Source organism: Plectrocnemia conspersa, unplaced genomic scaffold, assembly GCF_051122295.1.
Source record: "Plectrocnemia conspersa isolate PC_06_02 unplaced genomic scaffold, ASM5112229v1 ptg000013l, whole genome shotgun sequence".
NCBI classification, from domain to species: Eukaryota; Metazoa; Arthropoda; class Insecta; order Trichoptera; family Polycentropodidae; genus Plectrocnemia; species Plectrocnemia conspersa.
In genome coordinates, this window is record NW_028277177.1 from 14,697,942 (window position 1) to 14,724,845 (window position 26,904).

Below are 26,904 nucleotides of genomic sequence, written 5' to 3' on the forward strand. Positions count from 1 at the left end.
TGAAATATGTATATGTATAATTATAATTTAAATCATATATATCCAACACATACATATTTTGTTAATAAATATAATAGATATATATTAATTTTACACTGATGAAGAAAAATTAATAATTTATACGTTCCCATTAATAAATGGTTTTTATATGCATGCAATTTTAAACGCATTTTCATGTAATATACATAAGCAAAGCTTAATCTCTAGCACTCTGTTAAAAATAACTGTTTCACAGAGCATTAACAATTTTACATGTAACATTAAAATTTACACTTTTTGCAATAATATTTTCCTAAGGAAGAAATGTATTTATTGTTTCATATATATAGTATGTGTGTTGTATGTAAGTGTGTATGTATTGTTTGGCTATTTTATATCTTCTATTGCAATCTTCAACAATTTTTGTAGCATGATTGTTAATATTACGTCGTATAGTGCTCGTTCTACTTATTATAGTTGTTGTGTCAAACCCATTCAACTCGTTCAATTATTAAAGTTTTCACAAAAATTATCTGTAAACAACATCATTTATTAAATGCGTTTGTATAAAAATGTATTGCAATTCAAATTAAGAGCTTACATCAATGTTATTGTATGCGTAAATATTTAATTTGTAGCTCCTATACTTTAATCTTTCTTCTCGTCTTCTGGATCTTTTAACATGTGCCATTGAGCAATTGGTCGTCGGGGCGATGCTAGCATATCTGACCAGTGACGCAGCTCCGTTCCAGATGCACTATATCCCAATACTACTTTTCCAATCGGCTCTGATGTTCCAATACGATCGTAATCCACAACAGTGACCACTAAATTTACTTTCTGTTTATAAATAGAAAAATATGAAATATTAATACAAATTAATCAATCCTTCAATCATGCAAAATGTAATTAAGAAAATTATGAAAAAATCTATGTTATCTACCTATATATCAAAATTAATATTCATAAGTATTATTATGAATAATGCTTACTCTATATTGCAATTATTCTTATCAATGTATACATATAATATTAAATTAAGATAAGCTGAACTACATCATTATGTTATTTAAGCATTAATATAAAAATATGTATTATTTATCAACTAATGCGTCTCGATTTTAAGATTAAATTTACGTTTTACTATTATATAATTTTTTTTAAAAATGTAATGATTCATTTAAGTAACTAGTATAAAAATCTATAAAAATATATTTAAAATTTCCTCCTCAAATAATTTATTCTTTTTGTGAATTGCAAAATGTATGCATGAACCACATCGGTGCATTGCAACCCGTTTCAGCCCGTGGTTCAATACTACATACATATTTTATAAATTATTAGGTAGAAAATTTATTAAAGTCTATTTTAAGCGTTTTCATTAAACATAATTTTATAATTGATTATTAAAGCTACATGCGTTTTTATGATTTTTATGTAAAATATTTTTGTGGTATGGTTGATTTTCATAGCTAATGTTATCTAATGATGGCAAGCAATTTGGATTTTATTTTTATATAATTATTATAAGTGCTTTTGTGTACATGCTCGTTGGTATATGTGAATAATGTGTGAACGGTAATTAATTTTTTAAATTATATACATATGAGTGAAATATATAAAATATTACATTACCGTATTTTTTATGTGTTGTATTTTAAGGATATTAGATATAAAAAAAATAATAATAATATAAGCGTATAGTGTGGATAGTAGTAAGCAACTAGTGATGAAAATTAAACAAGTTTAGTAATAGAGCTTTATCCAAGAGTAGCCATTTGGTGTTACAGTTATAAGAAGAGATAAGAGTTTGCCACACCGAGTGCCCCCATCATGTGTCTATCAATTATTCATGTGTTAAATAAGTATAACTAAAGATAGGGTATGAAAACATAGAAAATATTACAGGAAAAATGTTGTGTATAGTGGTAAGAGTGTTTAAAATATGTCCCCTTTATTATGTCATTTGTATAAATATTATTATTAATATTGCGTATGTATGTGTGTTTATTATTAGGTATTTTATATACTTTATGTGTATGTTTTTTAAAATTAACATATAAATATACAAAGGTAGGTCAAATAAAAACCTTAAAAAAATTTAAACTTTGCCCTATTGTCATGTATTATACATTGTTTCAATGCAACATTAATGCAATTTGTAAAGTAGTGCTCTGACATTAGCTTTCTAAAATCCTTTGAATGTTTAGTATGGTGATGCACGATTGTAGCTCCAGAAAGTGTACGAATGAAAATACCGAAACGGCGTAGCTTTTTTGATCAAATGGACAGGTAAAGACAACGTTTCTCTTATATTATATATAGATAATAAGAGGCATACTATTCACTTTCCAGTTTTGGTGTTTCTAGTGAACGGATGCAATATTTAATGATTTTTTTCAAGCGCTCCAGAGACTGACTCCTACTGCTTCCCTGCCCTCATAATCGATATCCCATATCTGTCTCTTTAAATTGCTTAGTAAAGTTAAAGATCATAAGTGTTTAGCGCTAGTTTATCGGACTGCGGTTATCCTTTGTGACTTTGTGCCTTCTAGTAGGAGGTCGGGCCTAGCCTAATTAGGCCCAACTAAGTAAGGGTCGTAATTGCTAAAGGGTTGAAACACTTGAGCCTTATGCAACTACTGAATGAGGCTGTCTTGGAATACATTGTGAAGGAAAATAGTAACAGCTAACGAAAAAGATTCACTTCTGAAATCTTATCACTGATAAAATTCTGCAGTTCCACAAAGAATAACGAATTTGAAAGCTTTCAGGATATCAATATAGGATTGCGTCATAATCCGCACACAGCTATCTGCAAAAAATATTGTACTGATAATAGATAACACTTACCAGTACGTCATACACAGATCTCAAGGATCATATTTGACCTGAAATCGAATCGCTGTTACTTTAAACATCTGCCGTACTTGCCAATTCTCGCCCCTAATGATTTTAGCGCTCAAAGAGGTTCAAGTCTGACGAAAAGGTGCAGCAAGTGGCGCACGTGCGTATCCATATGCATTCCATCTAACTTTTATTGGGCGCCATGGGAGAAAACTAACATATAGTCTTTTTCGTTTAATAAATATTTAAGGTTTCTATTAAACTCACCCTCATACATACATACATTATAATAATGTTTTTTTTTTTATTTTGAAAGATGTGTTTGATTAACTTTGATTAATACATTACTCAAGTTTAGGATATATTTGTTTATGTTTTGGTGTACTTAAAATTTTTACTATAATTATTTTAAGTAAGCATTTCACATTTTTATTAAAATTAATCACATTGAAAACATATAAATAATAACATATACACATCAATTTCAACTGGGATGATAAGTCAGTTAATCTTAAGAATTAAGAATTTGATTTTTAAGCTACTTATATTATCAATTTATAGGTTTGATGAACATTATCATTTCAGTAATAAAATATATAAGTATAGATTAACTGACTCACATAGTTTTACTCATTTAAGATAAACATTGATATTGAAAATGTACAATTATAATTGTCATTTCCAACTGAGGGCACTCAGCCCTTTGGCAATTGCTCTGATTTATCTCAGCTCATACCTGTATCTGTTCAAACGGCACCTCAAAAGTAAACGACTCGTTATAATACGGATTCAAAGTGCATTTTTTGATACTTGTCTTCTTCTTCTTCAATCGCTTTCCGTTCTGCATAAGTGCTATTTTCACATATGGATCTGTAATCATTGAAAACATATATTTTAATCATATTATATGGCTATGTTTGGTTTAACCTAAAGTAGTTTGTAAGATTAATATTAAATAAATTTTAGTGGCAGTGCGTTCAGCTGCATCTGGAATGCACATGATTAAAAATATCTCTTAGGTTTAGTCAGCGACTCGATTACTTAATAAAATTAATGTAATTTGAAAGCTACGTACTTACACATTATGTAACCTATTGAAAAAATTAAATACCTGAAAGACCACCAACGTCCATTTTCTTCAAGTTCTTAGCTTCTAGTATAACCACGGTCAGTTTGCCTGCAGTAGGCACATAGCGCAAAGAGAAGCAAATATCACCGAGCTTGTTGTCCTGTAATAATCCGATTATTTTTGTAAAAATACTTGTGGTGATTTACTAATAATATATTAATCTGTATGAATGATTTTTCGATTGGATTTTGAACCATTTATATATATATGTATATATACTATATATATAAAAAAAAAATAATCCGACTGAAAAATCTATTTAATTATGTATAAGGTTGTGAACCAGTGAGCGGTTTGTAAAATATATTTATTCACTTATATAGAACATGTTGAAGCGATTAGAAACTCATATGGTATATTTGTAAAATAAATTATAATTATCTATATTGAGAGATTTGTCAATGATGCTGCATGAATGACTGTAAGATGTATTAAAAAAAGTTTCGTTGAAAGCTCTATACTTTTGAGTATAATATAGTAGTGATTAGGAAGAGGAAAGTAATGAAAATGATAGAGAAGTCGTATTGTTTAAAAAAAAAGATTCAGAGTATAGGGAGGTAGGGGCAATTTTGAACATCAAGGCAAGGGTAACACACAATGGCAAGTATAATATAATAAATTCAATCAAAATTATATAATATATAATATAGTATATGTATATAGGTATTATTCTTTTGGATAGGCAAGGAATCAACAACACATTTTGGTTGCCAATTATGAAATGTAAATAAATAGCATCTGGTGATCACCTAGAAGCAAATACCCACGTGATAATACTCAGACGTTAGTGAGGTCAATTATTTATTCACTATGTTTTAGTTTTACAAAACATGCAATAACAGCTGTTCGTCATAACAAATAGGAAAGCACAAAGCAGTTAGTCAAATAATGAGCTCACTATTGCCTGTTAACCACTGTTAGACAAAACACAGGGAGGTACTTAACAAATAAAATATTATATTGCAAATACTAATTTTTACGCACATTTTGACAATCACATTTATCACAATAAAAAATAAAACATCCAATTATAAACAATATAATGAAATAATTGAATATATATTTGTATATTTTATATATATGCGAAGTCAGATTTGTAAATTTATATTCATATTATTATACAAATATATGTATATATATACATATACATATACATATATATATACGTATACATATACATATACATATACATATACATATACACATACATATACATACAAATATACATATACATATACATTTACATATGCACATATACATATACATATATGTACATATATGTGTATATAATATATTAACACTGACTTTCTAAATATGAATGTTATTCATATTGTTCAGTATTATTTGTTCAAGTATACGAAAATATTGAAGAAAAACTTCAATGGACACCCAGCTCAAACCAGCCTCTCATTATTATGGTTCAACTAGTGACAAAACTAAAAATCTATATCTAAATATGAGAAATAATAATAATATATTTTATGACACTGTGACTATAAACTTTAATCAAATTATAAAAGAAAAACAATCCAGTAATGAATGAGGCCGTTCATGAGAATTTATCTACTTAACACCGCCAATTATGTTTGACTATTAACTAAACATGATAAGTTTTTTTGTATTTAACTCACATCACTGCAGATTTCCCTGGCTAACTAGTAGATTACGGCAAACATTTTTAAACATTTACATGCACATATACATATATTTATACATAATGTATTTAAACATACACGTTGTACAATGTATAAATACATACATACATACATACACATACACAATATTATACAATATATTTACACATATAATAAGCTGTGCAATTACTTACCGAAAAACAACAATATTCTAGATAAGGAGCCGTCATTTCATTATCCAGTAATGCAATGGCATAATATGTGAAGTAATATAAAAATTAATTAAGCTTTTATTTTGCCGACCCCTATTCTAGAATTCAAAACATATTACCACTTTCACAATGGTGAACACTTACCTTGTTATTAAAATTATATTAGTTAATAATATTAATTACATTGTGGTATTCATAATATTAAAATAATATGTAAATTACTTGGTTTAGGATATGATATATGTATGTAATAAAAAAATACAAAATACTTTAAATTAACATAAACCATAAAAAAACAATGAATGCAAAAGTGCATATCATGTTGACATTTATATTAAATTATCATTAGTGTTATTAAAAAATCAACGAATTTATATAAATACACCATTTATAATATAAAATAAGTACTACACAGGTAACATGCAACATCTATCAGGCATCATGCGACAGCCGCGAAACTAAAATAATTGCAAAATTGGCACAAATAAAAATTGTAAATAAAGATAAAAAAAAAATATAGAAAAGGAAAATCGTAGATTATGAAAAGGTAAAGACTTTGTTAGATAGTAATATAGTGATATTATTGTTAAAGGTGGATTAGTATAGAAATAAAGAGGAAATCTAAGAAAACTTTAAACTCATAATTACAAAATCTCTCAAAGTATCTGCAAAAAGACAAATTTTAAATATGTATATATTGTAGAAAGAGAAATACTGGCCTTCCATTTCAAGGAATCTCGATTGCTTTCTAAGTTTTATTCGAGGCGTGTATTTCTATACGTTATATAGGACGTGTGACAAGGCTTTCGATCAAGTCTTGTTTTATTAAATTTAATCGGTGAAATTAACATTTTCGATTGGTAAAGTATCTATATGGTATATTATTGTATTTTTTTTTATTAAATCACCGCAAATCAGACAGCAACAATACTGATCATGTTTATGTATGTGCGTTATTATTTAAAAACAAATATAGTCTTTGCATGATTTGCAGTGGATAATGTACAAAGTTTTTTTTAGTAATTTTGTTAAGTTATGTCCATCTTTTTAAAAATAATACTTACGTGAATGATCATTTTGATTGTTTTTGAAGCATCATGCAATTTGTCGAGGACACAACCAAACACAGCCACAAGCAGAGCAGAGAAAATATGAGGGAAAAGAGAAAAACAATTCCAGTAAATACATAATGTTAATAATGTTATAATGATAACTTATGAGGAGAAAGATAAAGTCACATCTTACATTCTCAATAATACCAATTGCATTCATGTTCGACAAATTTTATGAATAAATTGAAAGTCTAATATATATATATCAATACATATTATGATTGATAATTCGAAAGCATGACACGAGAAAATTTACAATAAAAAAACTAACAGAAAAACAGTAAAATAAAATATGATCCAACAGCAAAATTTCATAAAATGGCTATGAATTAATTTATATTAAATTAGAACATAATATAGTTATGAATAGTGTTTCGAAAGTGTCATGTGTAATGTATATTATATATAATCTATGTATTTTTTATTTAATGTGTCAAATATGCATTATTTTACAATTCGTATATAAAATACTCATTGTGTGTTTTATGCCATTTTCTGAAGGTTTCACCGCGATCGAAAAATTATGCTTTTATTGGTATTATTTATTTAATTGAAAATACTTTTCCAGGATGATTATTAAGACGTGCATTTTAATTAACAGCTTTAAAGTGTAATAAAATAATCCCTAGAAAAGTAAAAAATCTATTTTTTATAAATATATATTATATTATAGCTTAAATTGCATATTTTGTAGTAAAGTGTTATATTTGTGAAATACCTGATTAAGTCATCGATACAAGTAGAGTGTACTATAAATAATTATTATAAAAAAATCTAAATTACAAAAGACAAGGCTGTAGATGTTTTTCATGAATTTAATTTGGTAGAACAATCTTCAGCACTTGTCATAAAAATAAATCAGCGTATTGTATAGTATGTATGTAAACTCACAACGTGTCCTTTTATTTAGATCGTCCTGTCTTCTTGTCATGATTTTAAATTATGTATTGGTAAATAAAAAAAAACATTATAGAAGACCTAACTATGAAAACCTCATTCAATAAATTCTACAGTTTTCAGAGTAGAAAATTATATGTAAATACAAAATAAAAAAAATATATTCAAATATCATATTATATAATGCAATAGCATTTATATATATGTATATTATCAATATGTTTATCATTTGAATATATTATTTGTACATGTTTTCAATGTAACAAACATATGTTACAAAAAAATCTTAATTATTTGGCAGAAAATCAATAAAAGCGTAGCGAAAGAGTTAACTATGTAAAATAAATGTATATTGCAATAATTTTATTAGCGTAAAATGAGTGCTGAAAAAATCTGGATGCTTCTGTTGTTATTGTCCGTAGTCCATCAGAATGTGCGGTAATATATTCGATACAGTATTAGAACAATAAAAATATATATTGTTTCGATTATTCAATAATATTTGAAGCATTAAGGAGATGATGGAAAATATGATGTATACGTATCTATAATACATTAGAAATCATGTAAACGACAGAATGATCCGAACTGGGTGTAAAAGTAGAACTATATAATATATATCGTAGTTATTTATTAATTGTAGTTTTATCATGTTCATGTGTATGCATTTGAGAGTTTCAATGTGCCATTGTTTATGATTCGATATTTTTCAATAATAATAATAATAATAATGATATTACAATGGATTTCTGCATGATATACCTGTCCACCTTCTCCCTCGACACTTTGCAATTCGCGCCACTCTTCTATTGTTTGCGCAAGATCCACTTGACACAAGGGTACTTTTACCTCACCTATTTGATCGTGCTTAGAGAATCGGTCAAAGTCGAATATGGCGAATACAAGCGTTTTGTTCATGGCATCTGCGTACGGTACACTCTGTAATGAGATACATTTTAAAGCTAGTTCTTGTTTTCTGGGATATTTTCAATAGAACCACAAAAAATAAAATTTAGTGATATATTAAATTTTCTGATCCATATATAAGTATGTAAATTTATATAATTTTACGTTTTAAGAATATAGGCAGAAAAACTATGTTTACCTCTAAAACCTTTAGGGAGAAACATCAGTTATTAAAATTTTGAAGATTGGCTTACAAACGACTTTAAGAGCTTGGATTGATAACAAAACAAACAATGATTAAAATGCCAATATCTCGCGAACACTTATTGATAAATAATAATAAAAAGAAAAAAGAAAAGTGCAAATTAAGTTTATTCTATGAAATAACTTAACTATTTCGCTGTTCCGACTTTATATAAAATAATATAATGATCAAACCACGTACGATTAAAATGATCGAAATTAATTCAAGGCAAAATATTGCTTAAATACATATATTAGCTGACGTCACAAATTCTAGAATTAAGGATATGTCGGCTCATGTTTTGCATCAACCTATGGAAGAACTCAAGGAAATGACTGCCATTTGCGATTGAATTTGATGAAAGTACTTATGTAGCTGAATGCAGAAAGATAGATAATCGCGATTGTGTTGATGCGTTCCAACTTTTATATGAAATTTAAAAAAATGGACTTTATTGAAGAGATATTCTAGGTTCATATGCAGTGACGGATTTTTTACGCAGCGTTTGAAATCTTAAAGGTTATGACATCATCAAAAGCTTAATAGCTATTCATGTTGTGAACTTGATACGATCCTGAGCTTTGAATCACTAATGCACACGTGCCTAAAAATACAACTTCACTCAAAAGCTCCTATCAGATCGGAATCGTAAGAGGCGTAAATCATTCGAAAAGAGGTGTGAAAGCAAAAAGTATGGGAAACACTGCCACGTCTACGGTGTTTTTGTATATACAAAATAGTATTGATTATATTTACTGTAGCAGTAAGAACTCACGAGATATCAGTATTTAAAATCTCATTGTTTAGATCGCTTTTACGATATTTATATGTAAAAAGTATGAAGAGTATACTTATAATTAAATACAAGTATCACACGTTTTATACCTGCATCTAAAAAACCGCAAAGACTTACGGAACAATCTGGTGTATATATATAACATATATATGTAGAAAAAGAGCAAGTTATGCTTTTTTAAAAAAAAAATCAATGCATATGATTGCGAAAGATTTTAAAATGATCTCAGATTAAAATTAGCCGCCGATGTTCATACATAGTTTATAATACATGTATACATATAATACAATTTAATAATGCATAATACCTTGAATACAAAAGCTTCGTTGAATACTGGACTTAACGTCTTTCGGTGGACCTTAGTCTCGAACTTCTTCTTCTTGTCGGGAAGCAAATATACCTTTACGTACGGATCAGAGGTTCCTCCCATATCCAGGGCCGGCAAATCTTCAGCTTGTATCACAGTTACTGATAAACTATTCGAGTTGAAGTCGTACTCGAGCTGGAATTTAAAAATATCGTCAATAAACGATTTATCTTTATTAAACATAAGATCAATGTTTCACCTTGTACTGTAGTTTTCCAAGTTTCACTTCGCTGACTTTGCTTTCGCCCTCGTCTGGTTCCTCGGCGTTCTCAGTCAACTCCTCCATATCTGGCTGCACCTGTGAACGTGACTTGTCAATGATCAACTATCGAATTTCATAGGATATATGGAAATGCACGACATCTACTTATATCTACGTTTAATAGACTAAATATTAAAGCTTATATAATAAGGCATACATATTATGTAATGGCGGAAACCTGAGTTTATACCTTTTCTTTGTAGGCTGAGCCTAATAACTGGACAGACTTTAAGTCGACGCCCTTCATACCCTTCTTGCCGTCCTTGGATCGTCGCTTGCGGAAGCATCGTCTGATGCAGCAAAAGCATATTCCGAGTACCACAATCGAAATACCTGAACAAAACAATTAGAGATTTAGAATGAATAGAATTTTAAGTAAGTTCTAACAGAGCGCCTTACCTATAATAATAGCTACTAATCCCCACATAGGAATTCCCATTCCAGATGCAATTTTGTTTGCAATTTCTATGGCTTGCTCGCCAGCTCTTTCAGCGTCAGATTTGGTCGGAACTTCCGTGATGTCTTCTGTAATAACATTATAGAGAGATGCTAATTAAGACTGTAACAGGGGAAATTTTGATAGACTTGGGTGTATATTTACCCATTTCTGGTGTTGTAGAAGTCGTCAGGCGTTTGTGCTTATCAAAGTTATGCAACTCCAGCGTCGTTGGCGATACAACAGACGAGGCGGTCGACGAAACTACAATGCTGGAGACGCTGCTCTCAGGCTCAACAACAGCCTCGCGTCTCATCCTCGACCACACCGAAGGCGCCATTTTTCTGAAAAAATAAAATCAAGACAATATGTAATATCTATACCAAGAAAATATAAATAAAGCAGATATTTTCAATCTAGCGCTTAAGGCCATTTGGTTGCAATGTTCATATTTAAGGCTTCTGGCAGCAGATATGACCAAGAGGTCAACATACTGTAAAATACTTTATATAAAGCTTTGCCATGTAAAGATAGATTCATATGATGTTTCACGCATAATAATTATTATGTATTAGAAGTGGTGTTCTTGGAATACTTAAACTTTTATTGGAATATGTGAGTGTGATAATTATTGTGTTGTTAAAATTAAAGGAAATCATTAGTAGCACTTTGACTTAATGAACAAATTATTTATATTAGAAACATGGTCTTCATATACCATAACAGCATTTACCTACTGCGTAATTCTAAGCCCAAGATGAAATAAACAGTATATATTATTCAAGGACAAGACTAGTTGATGAACCATAAGACAGAAGTTAAGCAGTGCCTTCTAATACAAACTAGATTAATATATCACGTAAAAGGTTATCGGACTAGATCTTTCATATTCTCTACAAAAAACGAAACTTTTAAGGCAAATGGAAACAAATAGATATATTATAGCATCTTTCATAATGATTCAAGGGTGAAAAGTTAACAATTCATTCAGTATGATTAGTTTTATATCAAGAAATATAAAACATACTCAATAATTGATTAATTTAAGCCACAGACTAACTATATATACGAGTAGTTTCAAAAATCACAAACAATATGCATTTAACAGAGCGACCCTGTTTTTCATTGATGAATTTCGGGGCGCAGCCATTAAACCACCACTGACCTGTATTTATGGATTCAGCTGTATAACCCTATGCGTTCCTCGTATGCGACGAACGATGCTCTAGAGACCTGAGGGTCCCATTTTTGCCTAGAGAGACTGGTTGTTCAGTCGAAGGTCTGTCGGAGACGAGAGCCAACGATCTCAACAAATCGGAGGGTCGCGATCCTCTGAGCAATATGGAGTGTCAGAGTGCGCGCGCCTTTTCTACAAATCGATAGAGACCTTCGGCCGCCCAATACGCATGCTCCTCCATTACGTACTACGTATTTTATACTCTATACATGTACAGGGATGTACGTCAATGTATAAACTTTCAATACGCCATCATGCAAATATGAAATCTATTCATAAAAGTCAATGATAACAATTAAATACCGCTTAGGAATAATTAATAATATTTTAAAATATTTTTAATTATAATACTGATTTAGTTATAGCATAACTCTTTCAAGGTCACCAAATTATATGATTTATTTACCGTTTAAAATAAAATATGTGTTTTCTGCCTTATTCCAGTAGGGTCAATACGCATTTTCGTGAATAAGGGGACGGCGCTGGGTGTACTGTGTGACGTCATGCCGAAATCTATAATCTTGGAACAACTCGGGTTGTGTGTAGGACAGTCAAACGTTTCGCCGAACAAAAGTGAATACATATTGATTTGTATATTGATGACATGCAAATAGCATTGAGAGATAATGTGCATTTTAATCATATTGGTTGGGATATAAATTTTATTAGGGGTCGCTGTTGTTTTAGGGCGTATTATAATTAATTTGTTTTCCTATTGCGTAAGTTCGAATTCATTTCATTCTATAATAATAGCACAATCGAAATTGATGACGTGAAATACGACGTTAATATAATTTTGTATTGGGTAGATCTAAAAGGGACACGAAAGGGTTAATCGGGTTCAAAGCTTGTGTAAAAATACATTGAAAAAGCTTTCCTGTGTTATTTTTAGAACTAAAAATATATTTAATAATATTTAATTTAATTTTATAAAGGCACAAACAATATATAAATTGCACTTCATTGCTATTAAATTATATATATGTAAATAATATCCATATTGTATTAAGGTTATAATTATTTATTTTTGTAAAACTCATTATTAAAAATAATAAAAAAATGCTTATTCAGTTTTTAAATGGTTTGAATTGAAAAATATTTTTTTATGAATGGTTTGTATTATTATTTTACCATAGAATAAAATAATACTTATAGACTTATTACTTTTATATATAATATAATAATATATAGTTTATTAACAGGCTATTATCACCGGCAATTATGAGCCGGTATCAAGCAGGTCTACAGGTGAGAAAAAAATTACGCCTTAAATGCGCCATAAACCAAATATTATTAGTCTTAACGACCAGTCGAGTCTTTTGTTTGACAAATGAATTTATAAATCTTACATAAATTAGTAGAAAATTGTAAAGGACTAGTTTAAAGCATCCCCTAGCATTCTTATGCGCATATATTGTATTAAGCACATTAGAATGCAAAAAAACTGTTTTACAAAAAAAATGTTTTAGTGAGAAAACAGACGAATAGTGATAATACAATTTCATCCAACAATTGTAATTGGCTGTTGCGGTGAAAAGTTGGCGAGCATGAAACCTCCCTTAGACGTACCAAACGTATACAAGCGGATACCGAGCGCCAAAACGACACGGACATTCACAACTCTGTTCCATCAGCATTTAAGACGAGTGGTATAAATCGCCTAAATAAATTGACCCAAAATAATTTTTATCGTGTCTGGGAGTTCGGTATTTATGATTATTATATAATTATTAATTATAATTACGATCGATCAGCACAGATTAGGTCTACCTAAATTTTCCAAATCTCATGGATTAATATCATGATGATTAATTACAATCGAGCTAGGTCGTATATATTTGGTTTTGAGAATTCTTAATAATGAGCTAATTGCTAACTTCAGCTCATAGAAAATATATTATATGTATTAAAAAAAATACATATACTTCTCAACACACGAGAGTTCTGAGCTCAAAACCAAGTAAAACTACGTCGACCACAATACCGAAAAAAAACTAAGAAAGCCGATTCCCTCTTCACGTCATCTGAATGTATTCTTCAGATGGATACGAGTACTATGTGTATAACCAGCAATAATTATACAAACTGTACGTGGAATAACTGAAAATTGTTGCACACTAACCATTTAAAATTAATTTATTGTAACTTGTATAGAAATTAACACAATGACGCACAGGTTAAAAAAATCCTTAATATTAAAAAATATATTATATATGATATTGATAAAGATTTTTTTATATAATTTAATTATTATTCAGACTTGAAGATTTTAAATAAAAATATATCGTTATGTTATAATGCAAATAATCTATGTTCAAAATTAACATAGTTTTTGTACTTTAAGCTAACATAAAATTATGTGTGCAATATACATAAACTAGGTTTAAGTTTTTGGGGCAAATATATCATTTAAGGTAAGAATGTGTGAAGTTTAAAATAAATAATAATATTCTGTAGTCTCTGGTGTGAAGCTACATTTTTAAACATAATTTGCCTTAAATCTGATTGTTATGATATATATGAGCTTAGCTTATTTTTTATTTTGTTAATAAAGAATATGTATAATTTTAATTAATCATCACGTTATTCATATGTGAGATTAGGGAAATCTAGGAAATCCTAATTTGTGACGATCGATCGGAATTATAATTATATAATAATCACAAATATGATAAAAGTCAGAAAAATACAAACTCCATATGGGATTTGAATCCAGGTCGCTCAAGTAATAGTCATCGACCTATATCACTACCTATGTATATTGTGCGGGTCATGGTTTTAATATTTTTTTTTGTTGATTTTTGCGTTTTTGCCAGTCAAAAATGATTTTGGGGGTAGATAAAATATGGTTATTTTTAATGAACCTATAGAAGATTTGATTAATAATATATTACCAAAGAGAATATTGAAGGTTATGGTGTGGTATGTCATTCCTAATTTATTTTAATGTTTTTATTTTTTTAAAATGACTTATATTTTACAAATACATTACAAAATAAGTAAACTAGTTTTTAAGTTGATGTATTAGAATAAAAACTTTTAAATCGTTATTTTTGTTATAAATTATAAAAGGCATGTTAATTATAATTGTTTAAATAGCTCCAAACTAAGTTTATCTTAGTTAATATGAGAGTAATTAAAGATTTGGATTGTTTTTTGATAATATGATAAAGGGTTTTGTCACATTATTTTTTAAAATCAATTTGCGAAATAAGAAAATGATAAATCTAAAAGACACTACAAATAGAAATACTTTAACGTAAACCAATCGATAAAACTTGAAGGTGTTCTTTAGTATTAGATATTAATTCAGAAAAATTTAACATTATGCTACATATAAGATAATAAACTGTTGCGATAATATGATGTGATATAAAGTGATTAAAATGAATCATGTCAAATAATTATGATTAAAATAAATATATTGTTTTTTTTTTGAGATTTGATTTAATATCTGCATGTCAAAATGTTTAAGAAATCAATACTAATTAGTTAGCATATCAAAATTCTGGGTGTTCAGTCAACAGATATGATAGATAAATGAGTTTCTGAATTATATGTGCATAGATATAAAATAGTCTGAAGATGATGTTGACCCTTTTTTCACCAGAATTTTTGTTTTCAACTACGATCTGCGTAGTGTTTGCATTACAATGCGGATTGCTCCAGATTTTGGCATGACCACCGACTCAGTGTCGCCGGTATTTTTTTAATATACAGTCTGGATCTTTATATTGAATTTTATGATAAAAGTATAATATATACACGTATATAAAATAAAAAATATGATATAATCACTAAAAAAATTATACGTTTGTGTTTCTTTAGAAAATAATTGAATGATATATTAAGGACTATACGCAATGTATATTGTGAGATCATTTTAATAGTGCTTTATATATTTTTCAACAATTATCTTATAAATGATCTCCCTCTGAGATGTCCTACTGAGAATAACTAGTTTCATTATCGATCAAATAATTTCTCAATTCGCATTAAGTATTATATATGAACACTTATATATAATATTTGTGAAATATGTTAAAAATGTAGTTATTATATAATTATTATGTGGAATAAGTGGGTCTAGGTTTAAAAATTATTATGTTTTTAATTTTGCAAAGAAAAATTGTTGTTTTCAAACACTTTAATAAAGTAATATGTATTTAAATAAAAAAATATGTTGGAGCTCTTAATAATTCTATGAGCCGCACAAATTTACATTTAAACGAACACAGGCTTTTGTAAAGAATGCTTTCAAGGTTTGCTTTAGAAGAGAAAATACATAACGAGGCGTTCGTTTATTTGAGCTCTGCTAAAAAGACTAAACTATGCTTTCTAGCTGAGCTTTCTTTTCATGACGAGAAGAAAGAATCACTTCACACAAATATGCAAAAACAGAACATCTGTAACATAATTATTTTTTAATAAATAAATAATTACATATACGTTCATTCATACGTATGTATATATATATATATATATATATATATATATATATATATATATATATATATATATATATATATATATATATATATATATATATATATATATATATATATATATATATATATATATATATATATTAATATATATATATATAAATATATATATATATATATATATATATATATATATATATATATATATATATATATATATATATATTATATATATATATATATATATATATATATATATACATAGAAATATAGAAACAATATTTTTTTTCATTACGTAAAAATTATACTCTTAGAAGGATTTTTTAAAATGTTTTTCTTAATATAGACACAATATTACATTTTATTATGGAAGGGAAGAAAAATACTTGCTTCACAAAATATTAGTATCACCCACGTACAACCATTTTGAACTTTTTATAAATGTCAAACGTGCGTATGAATAAAATTTTTTAGGTATACATTCGTCATTGAAATTATATTATTTTAATTGGCAGAAGTGAAAATAATTATATAATAATAATTTATTCATTAGGCATAATTATCTTATTAGCTATATTATAATTACGTTTAAAACAGAGAAAGAGGTTATCTCATTTTTACATTATATTTTTATGGTGTGCATATTTTTATGGTACTGTTTTTTCTCCATTAAATCTGGATACTAAGTAATCAATACAATATATGATTGGGACCTACATAAATAATTAATATCAAACGGTAATTTCAATACATATATAATATAATTTATGATATATATTCTTGTCATTCTAAATTGGCCACGCTTAAAGCTCATTGATACAGATATTATACTACAATAATAGGGAGCTAGTTTCTTTAGTTTCTTAATTAAGTTAATAAATGAACTTTTCCTTAACAAATACAGTTCCTATGTAAAATGGATATTTATCGAAAAATCGATAATTCATTATTTTTTTCTTTAAAAACAATCGCGTTGTCTTAAAAATAATTACTAAGACAAAGCGATTCCCTACTTGATATAAAATAGTTTATGCAGCTGTAATGCAAAATAAGTTTTATGAGCCTGTCTTAAATTTAACCATTGAATTATTCATTTTTTACTAATTGATGTTATTTATAAATTTCAATAATTGTTGTGCTCAAAATCTATCTTTTATACATGCGAATTTTGTTATTTTAGTAGCGTATTGAAAATAATCTTAAGTATTGTATATAAAATTAAATTTCGTAACAAGATTTATAAGACGCGGCACATATGTCTATATATTATTTATATTTCGATTATAACATACTATTTATAATATACGAATTCGTGGTATATTAACTATGATTTAGGCAAGCTTTACCTTTGCGTTAGGTATTCCAAATTGCTTTTGCGAGAGAATTTAGTGAGAAAATTTCGCGATACGTTTCGAGGATTCTTTGGGATTTTTAAATTGCAAATTACACTTTAATGCTGTGTTGTAACAGATTGCGTGAATGTTGAAAATATTGTATAAATATGTACCTCAGACTAAAAGTTTTTATTGGTATATGATAATAATAATATATAAGTTAATTTTATAATATTTAATAAAATAAATGTTTATTGTCTTTTTTTTAGTATATGTGACACGTTGAATCAATATCAGACATGTTTACTTACTATTGGGTGAAATAAAATATTATTATTAAAGTATATTAAATATAGCTATAAAGGCATTTGTAAAAAATATAATATCGAATTGAATTAGTATTTTTGAAAAATATTTTTATACTACTGTAGAACATATATTGTATATGTTATTTAAAAATAAAATAAACAATACGGTTTTTGTATTATAAAAGCAAAATATAAAATAATCTATAAAACAACCAATGACGTAATTTAAACAAGAAAAATCTTTTAAGTAAAGACCGATTACGTGGCCAAACGCAAGCATAATGGAATTTTATGGTTTTAATTTGTCTGAATTTATTAATTAGTATGTAAAAGTTTAAGTAAAATAATAAACTTTATATTAATTTATTTAAATTATAATATCTGTAAAAATAGTGAATGAATAAAACGAACATGTCTTATGTTGATTCTAGACGTTGCACACATTAAAAATTTTTTTTTTATATCTTTTTTAGAAATTGTAATATTGACTGTTATTATTATCAAGAATTGTTAATAAAAAATAAGTGTTTTGTATATTTAAATAATATAATTAATTTAACCAACACTATTATATATTATGTATACAATACATATTCGTTTAGAATTATGCTAACAATTTTTAAAATGGAGTTTTACTTGCAAAATATTTATTTAAACGGAAAACAGAACTTTGTGGAACAATCCGGAAAAATAACGGTCTGCCAGAATCTCAAAAATATAAAATTAAGGCCCCTACAGATAAAACATGGCAGAAAAGGTAAAAAACCAAATTTGGAAAAATAAGAGAAAAATCTACTTTTCATAGCAGCCAGATGATGACACGGGGAAAAAACCAGAACGACAGGCCTTACAATATATAAGACTCAATGTATAATCGACTGTAATAATTATATAAAGTGTTGATCCTAGTTACCAAATATTTAAAAAAACAAAACAAAAAATGTTGTTTTTCATTTATTTCAATGCGCATTCTTTTATTCGTTCAGTGTCTATCAAAATTTTACTTGTAACAGAAAAATTAGATTCAAAGTTTTTTTTTGAGTAAGGCTAAAGGATGGTTGCAGAATTCAGTTACATATATCGTTTCTAAAGACATTTCACCAGTTTTTTTCACATCTCACCGTGCCCGTGCTCTCGATCCACCAGAAAGGCTTTCGGATAAGCCGAAATACCATCAGCCAATAAAAATAAAAAGTGTGGAGATATATGTGAGAAGAAAATATCGTGTTTGTTCTGCACATGGAATAGGGAAAAATACAGCATACATGTGCAGAAGTTGTGAGATTCTTCTTCATATTGACGAGTGTTTTTATACGTATCAAAAAATGTGAATAGTGTAAATAAAAAAAAGTGTATATAATAAAAATAAATATAAATAGTGAAATAGTGGGTTAATAAGTGTAGTGATAAAAATAAATGTGTCTGTGGCAGTTGTAAGCAGAAAAAGGACGTCGAAAAATTTGGTGAGTGAAAATTATATTATATTATAAACAGATATTTTTTATGAATCGTTTATACAAAAATGTATAGAAGCATTTAAACATATATATTATTAAATTATAAATAACTGGTTTGTAACCATTGCAACCATTTTCAATTTACACAAAATATTAGGAATGAAAAATATATATTTATACATTCATTATTTTATTCCTCAGAAATTCTTTTAAGTGTAATAATATTTTTTTTTTCAATTATTTTACAATAAAATAATTTGGCAATAATTTATCCGAATTGTAGCTTTTTTCCCTGGTTTCTTAATCTGTGAATTAATGCGGTTTTCCAAATGGTGAGGAAATTTTAAAATAACGAGCACCGAGAAAAATGTTCGTAAGTTAATGGATGATCTTTTTTGGAAGTTCTTTGATTACTGTGCTATTTAATTTATTTACATATAGAGTAACGATTTTACTTTTTAATTTTGCAATAACATACAGAATTTAAGGTTGAAAAACTTTGTTAATTGATGTACTAGCAACCGGGATGTTTCGATTTCTTTTTATTGGATTGGTTTTATGTTAATCTAGCCAGACAATTTGACCCTGAAAGTTATTTCTATTCAAGAAGTGTAACATAAAATATTATTTTTATATGAAATAAATAATTATGGTTCATATATTTCATAAAAAAATTCACATGTCATAAAAAGACGACGTCTCATTGCATTGCGTTGCAATGGAATAAGACGACTCTTTTTACAAAAAATTTAAGTAAAATATAATTTATTTTTCATTTGATGGTACGTATAAATGGTATACTGCCATCTCTAATTAATATATAGAGGCAAACTTGATGGTATCCCGGTATTTTTTTTAATAAAAAAAACGCATGACGCAGAACTCATGCCTGAGTTCACGGCCACTAAACAATGTTCTTTCAAGACTCATATACGAGTTCTCGGGCGTTAAGCCGTTAAATAGTGTAATATATAGTATTTTTAAACTTAATTTTGGATGTTTTGCAATAAAACAATAGTACAGTGAAACCTCGATATAACGGACTTCTGATATAACGGACAAAATATTTGGTCAAATGTGAAAATTGTTAAAAATATCTTGTTAATGTTATACATGTTTAACAATTTTCTACACATGATTAAGGATGTGCCGAAGGGAAAAAACCGAGTTTTTGTTTGTTTCTTTATATTTTTTTTTTTTATGAAATAATGTTTTCATAAATACCTCATCATTGTTTAAAAAATCACATAATCTTTTCAATCCATTTATGGAGACCTCACTAACATTATATTGTGCTGGTTATTTTTTTTAAAATCACATTTGGAAACCCTAGTTTTATGTAACGGACTTTCGGCTTTACCGGACACCCCCTCACCCGCATTAGCCCATTATATCGAGGTTTACTACTGCTGTTACTTCATACAGGATAGGCATATATCAAGATAAGTCGGATTAATTGTTTGATTTTTTTATGGTAAGCGCGTGTTTCATAAATATAGTTGATTCTATTTTTTTCTGGTTGATTTTAATTTTCTCCCACTCATATTTACTTAAGTTTTCAGAAGATTTTTGTAATTTACTCGCGATTGGTTTAAGACCGTAAGCACTCATTAAAATAGCTGTATTATTAACGTGTAATATATAGATAACATAATATTTTTTAATTTTGGGATGTCATTCGTATACAAAATAAAGAGAAATGGCCTGAGCAAACTTCCCTAAGGAGCTCAAGCTGGAATTTTATGCGGTATTGCGTGATCATTATTTAGTGAAAAAATATAGCTTCTACTCTTCAGGTATGAACGTATTGAGCGTAGCAGATAGTTGGAGGTTTTATATTTGTATAGTTTGTGAATCAATCTGTTATGCCATACCGTGTCGAAAGCTTTTTTCCTAGCTTTTTCTTAAATGTGCTTTTCACTGAGTGTCCAAGTTATTATTATAAATAATTTTTATAATATATACGTATTTATAATTTTAAATCAATATTTTTCACAATTTTTAACATGTACACCAAGTGTACAGTACCGGAGTGCGCACATTTTTGGCAATGTTAAAGAAGCACTCAAATTAAAAAAAATCTTATTCTTATTTTTCAAGTAACTTTCATGATTATTGTATTTTTTTTAATAGAAATATTTAGAAGTATTTAATAAAACAACATAACATATTATTTCATACGTATTCTTTTTCGATTAATATATTATATGTATGTACGTATGAATATATGTACATATATCTAGTCAAACGGCAAAACGATTCATTATTATTTAATGATGTTGTATATAAATCTTGTAAAAGTTCATTATGGATTTTTTCCCTTTCATAGTAAATATTAAATAATTTGACATTTAGAAGTCTAAAGGCATGTACATATGTCGTGCTCAAAATGGTTTTAGCATTTCAGTCCAGAGGAATTTATGTCAAGCCCAATTTTTTTTCTATTTTCTGAATTCTTGATTATAACACTTCCAGTATTTTATTTCATTAGTTATTCAGTGATACTTCTATCAATATATTACAGTAAAAGGATTTAGTAATTCCTAATCATTTTAGCTTAAATTATCAAATTACTAAAATTCGTTGTAAAATTTGTTATTCCATCGATGGATTTTCAAAACAATTTTTTGACTAATCTGTGCCAGCCGCTCGTTGGGTACCAAACTATTGTCAATACCTAGACCTGTTAATTGTTATCTATAGTGCTCAATCTAAAACGTTTTGAATTTAAATTTACATACATATTTTTTGAAATAAATTAAATTACTGCTTTAAGTTCAACTCAATATTTAGACAATATATTTTGAGAGTATTAAATCATAAAGTTGTTGTTGATGAATAAATTGTCATATATTAATTATATTGTGTTATAATATAGGTATATATCGTTACGAGGATCAATAAATCTGAATGTTTTACTTTAATCGAGAATATTCCTTCAGTCGTATGCTAAAAGAGAATGGCGAATTTTACACGATTATATTATTTTATGATAATTTACTCATCCAAAAATGATATTTAACTTATACAATTATATCTAACTAAAGAGGGCTTCCATAAGCAATACAAAAATATGCAAAGGAAAGGTTTTAAACTATAAATGAACTCGGCAGAGCTTACTGTAATTGTATTATTAATGTTTTTAGCTTTTCTCACCGTTTCAGGAAATTCTTTGTTATTATTTCTTATGATATTATCGACATATTCTCTGAAATCATTTAAATTTATACTAAAATTTAACATCAGCTTAGAATCCTAATATTTTCTTCGTCAGCTTTTAATGGATTAACAATTGCATCTAATTTTCAGGTAGTTGGTTCAAAAGTTTTAAGAAGATCATACATTTTCTTATTAGCTAACTTATAATTATTTTGATATTTTAAATTTACTTCTTGCGGATATATTATCTTTAATGTCAAGTGTTTTATTATACTGTTAATTAACTTTTCTCGGGGGAGATTTCCGTATACAATATTTTCTTAAAAGTCAATATTCTTACAAGAATCAGTTTTAATTATGGCCGTAACTTGGCTTTCAGATTATCTTTTAATTGCTTAAAAGCAGAGATTATTCTTTAAGTTAATATATTCACTTTAAAATTTGTGTTCTGGATTGAAGAGCATTCGACAAAATATAAATTTCTTCTAATATCAATCATTAAAGCCAGGTCGTCTAAAAAACATTTATTGCCAAGTCGTGTAACAATTCCAAAATATTTTTTGTTCTTTAAAAAGTATTCATGCAATACAGCCAAACAGCACAAGTTGATCGCAGGCTACAGGCAGCCCATTTTGGTTGCAAAATTTCAACCTCAAGAGCTTTTGATGGCTTTTATTTCATTTGTAAAACATTGAATACATTTTATCAACGAAAATTTTAAAGTGATTAACTTGTGTAATGTATTCTATTGAATTATCTAAAACAAGTTGTAATCGATGTTTCAAACAATGTCATAATGACATTAGGAAAATCTTTTTTTATTCTTGTGCTTACCCCTGACATACACTGGCATCATCAATCATTTGCCGTTTAAGACAAAAAATGGGATTTGCTTAAAATACACATTGCATACTCGGGGGACAGTCGTAAAACGGCAATTAAGTATATTGTTATTTTTACCGTCAATTATTTATGTTCGTTAAAGTCTTGATCGCTTTTTATCCATCGATTAATTATCTATTAATCGATGGATAAAAAGCTCTCTAGCAAGAATTATAAACAGATTTGTTTTTACTACTCCAATGCAATTTTAATATCTATTAGTAAAGTAAATTATTATAATATATTATATTATAGTAAATTAATATAAGTAAATTATCTAATTAGGTAATTAATATTTATTATCGACTTAGAAGTAACAAAAAATATTTATTCTTTACTTTTGGAAATATGAAAAAAAATTCTGCTTGTACAATTAGATGATTAAATAGAAGATTATAAATTTTTCAATTATATTTTGTGATACTTTCAAATTTATAATCGATGATAATGATCGGAACTTCATAAAGTTTATGTTAATCCTTAAAAAAACTTATAGTAGAGACAGATTTTTGCTGTAAGCAATATATTGGGACGGGTGAGCCCTTTCACGTGTTTTTATGATAAGCATTTCATATATTACAATTATCCCACGCTCATAGATAAAAACAAAAAAAGAGTGGTTTTGAAATATTTCTTTGACATTTTTTTTCATGTTACTTTGGTTTCATCTAAAAATTTAATTTTGTCTGTGGACTTTATAATGTATATATTATAACTAAAATGAAATCTTTCTTAGAAACAGCTTTATAAAAATAACGTTAGTTTCGTATGCGGTGATATATAAGTTAGCAAATTGTTTATTCGTTATTCTACGAATATTTTAAAACTGATTAGTTTATCAACCATAATAGTTCTGTAGCAAACAATATTTTTAGCCGCTGTTGTAAATAATTTAGAAGTACTAATTTTAATTTTACGATTGAAGTTTAGCACCCCCCCTTCTTCTTCTTACTAATATATTTTATTGAACATACGATTTTTGTTTCTGTATTCTGTAAATAAAATTTATTTAAATCAAGAATCAAGAATATAATATAATTATACATTTTCTTATATATAATATATTCATTTTTGTCGTTAGCATTTAAATAAAATTATTGTAAGCAATTCCTTCTGATTTATATGATGGTATATTTCAGAACTTTGTTTGAATAATAATACACCTATATATCATCTATCTCTTAACTTTTAAATCTATTATTTAAAGAAAAAATATTTAATAGCATATTCAATTTTATTCATATTTATAAAATTTTCAGTAGCAGTGCGCATTTTTAAAATTTCACCAAAATATTTATGTAGCCTGTGAAATTTTAGAATTTTAAAGAACAAGTCTGAAAATAATACAACTTAAAATTATAACTACAAAATTATTTAATAAAATTAAACAACAAATGTACACCTTTACAAAAGATTTTCAATAATATTATTGACTAATATCAAATATAGAGAACCTTTTTTTTGCCATTTATATAGTGCTACTTATAAAATTAAAAATTATATTTATAATTAGAATTTGTTATTTATATTAATAATTGATATTTCTTTTAAATATTTGCTATTTATAAATACAATACATGATTATTCGCAAATAAAACTATAAGTAAGTACACTTATGTACCCTAACGGTTCGGACCTAACCCATTGGTACCTTGAAAAAACGATTACAGCGGCCACTTGCAAAAGATCATTAAACGGATTATATTTTATGCAAAAGATATTTTCTGTATTATCTAAATATTTAATGCCAAAAACATTTTCGAACATTATTTTTTGAGCAATAAAATTTTGATACACATACGTCGCCCTTCATAGCTTTTCTATCGCCCACTAAATTCTTCCGGAGCCAAGATTGCCCACTGGGATTTGTCCATCGCCCACCAATTGGCGATATTGTTCACTTTGAGAATCTATAAACTAAATGAACGATGCAATTTGTAATATTGACATACATAATCACCGGAAAAATAGCAATAATAAAATATAAAATAATATCTATATTTGGCTAGACGGTTTTGTATGTCACGCTAAATGTTATGTTCTCACACGCATTCAAAAAAATATTACATTGAAACTAACGCTTTCGTAACGTAATATATTATATTGTCAGGTAGTAGGGGCTTACACTTGAAAAACTTGGATTGGAATCCAATATGAACTTTGGTGTTTTTCAATTTTAATAGTATCTGGGGGAATTTGTGATTATTATACAAATATAATTTATTTTGATCAATCGTTACAGGTGGGATGATATAACGGATGAATACCGTGATGATTTATTAAAATTAAGCTGTGTGTAACATATAATAATGAGCTACTTCAGTTTATAAAGAATTTAAGAAAAAACACTGTTACGTGTTTGTGATCCAGAGCTCTTGTGGTAATTTCTAGTACGTTTTCATTTATTAAAATCCACTGCGGAAACCACAATAAAATAAATGTTTATATCTTGCACGTGTAAATGGTGTAATATATAACTTCATTATTTAAAGTTTAATAATAATATATTACATTTTATTGTATATGATATGAGTATGAGTAATATAATTATTCAATATTACATATACAACGTTAAACTTTGCTTATAAAAACCATTATAAATAAAATAACGTTAATAAATATGATAAAACATGTTCATATGTATTTTGAAATTTAGTCAGTAATCAACTAATGTTTCTCACACTTCTTTTATCTTAAAGCAAAAAATAAAAATATATGTAATTACTAGTGTAAAAAAATATTGCATATATAATTAGAATAAAATCAGTGTTTCTCAAACGTTGTTATATAATAAAATTTTAATCGGTAGGTTTTATGTATCATATGAACACAGTTATATGCTGGTATTCTTATGGATGCAGTAAATGTAAATATATCTTCGATTTCATACGTCTGATTCAATCGATTTAGCTTGATTATGAAAATTATAGTCACACAAAATCAGATTGCATATGCGCTATCCTATATAGTTTCATGAATCGTACCAAAATGTACTATCAAATATGAGTTTCTATATAAACATCGCAAATGACGTTTTACATAATATACATACATATGTATTATAATTCAATATGGACTCACGCTTTATTCACAAGGCGATGTCTACGTTTAGGTTGTTCTCATCACACCCAAGTCCAGGTATTGTTACGAAAACATACACAAAACGAGTCGCGATTGAACACAAGCTCTGCAAAGTGTCGACGGCGAAACACTGTCGGATTGCCGTATCACGTCGTATATCAAAGTTAAATTGATGAAAGC

The 26,904-nt window shown here is 27.5% G+C and overlaps 1 protein-coding gene across 8 annotated transcripts; it reads right to left on the bottom strand.

Moving 5' to 3' along the window:
- Positions 1 to 136: 136 nt before the first annotated feature.
- On the bottom strand, positions 137 to 26,904 carry Syt1 (Synaptotagmin 1). 8 transcript variants are annotated; one of them, XM_088202356.1, is made up of 11 exons: positions 26,725 to 26,904; positions 10,987 to 11,165; positions 10,785 to 10,910; positions 10,576 to 10,718; positions 10,323 to 10,415; positions 10,064 to 10,258; positions 8,573 to 8,749; positions 3,938 to 4,055; positions 3,563 to 3,696; positions 581 to 819; positions 137 to 512 (listed from the first exon to the last, which is right to left on the bottom strand). In XM_088202356.1, exons 2-10 carry the CDS (start codon positions 11,159 to 11,161, stop codon positions 628 to 630), a joined length of 1,353 nt encoding a protein of 450 aa, XP_088058482.1. In that variant the 5' UTR covers positions 11,162 to 11,165; positions 26,725 to 26,904; the 3' UTR covers positions 137 to 512; positions 581 to 627. The 8 variants fall into 8 exon arrangements, with proteins under 8 accessions (XP_088058482.1, XP_088058480.1, XP_088058481.1 ...); XM_088202354.1 differs by having other exon boundaries at positions 10,323 to 10,421; positions 26,725 to 26,895; XM_088202355.1 differs by lacking the exon at positions 26,725 to 26,904 and adding an exon at positions 11,987 to 12,155 and having other exon boundaries at positions 10,323 to 10,421.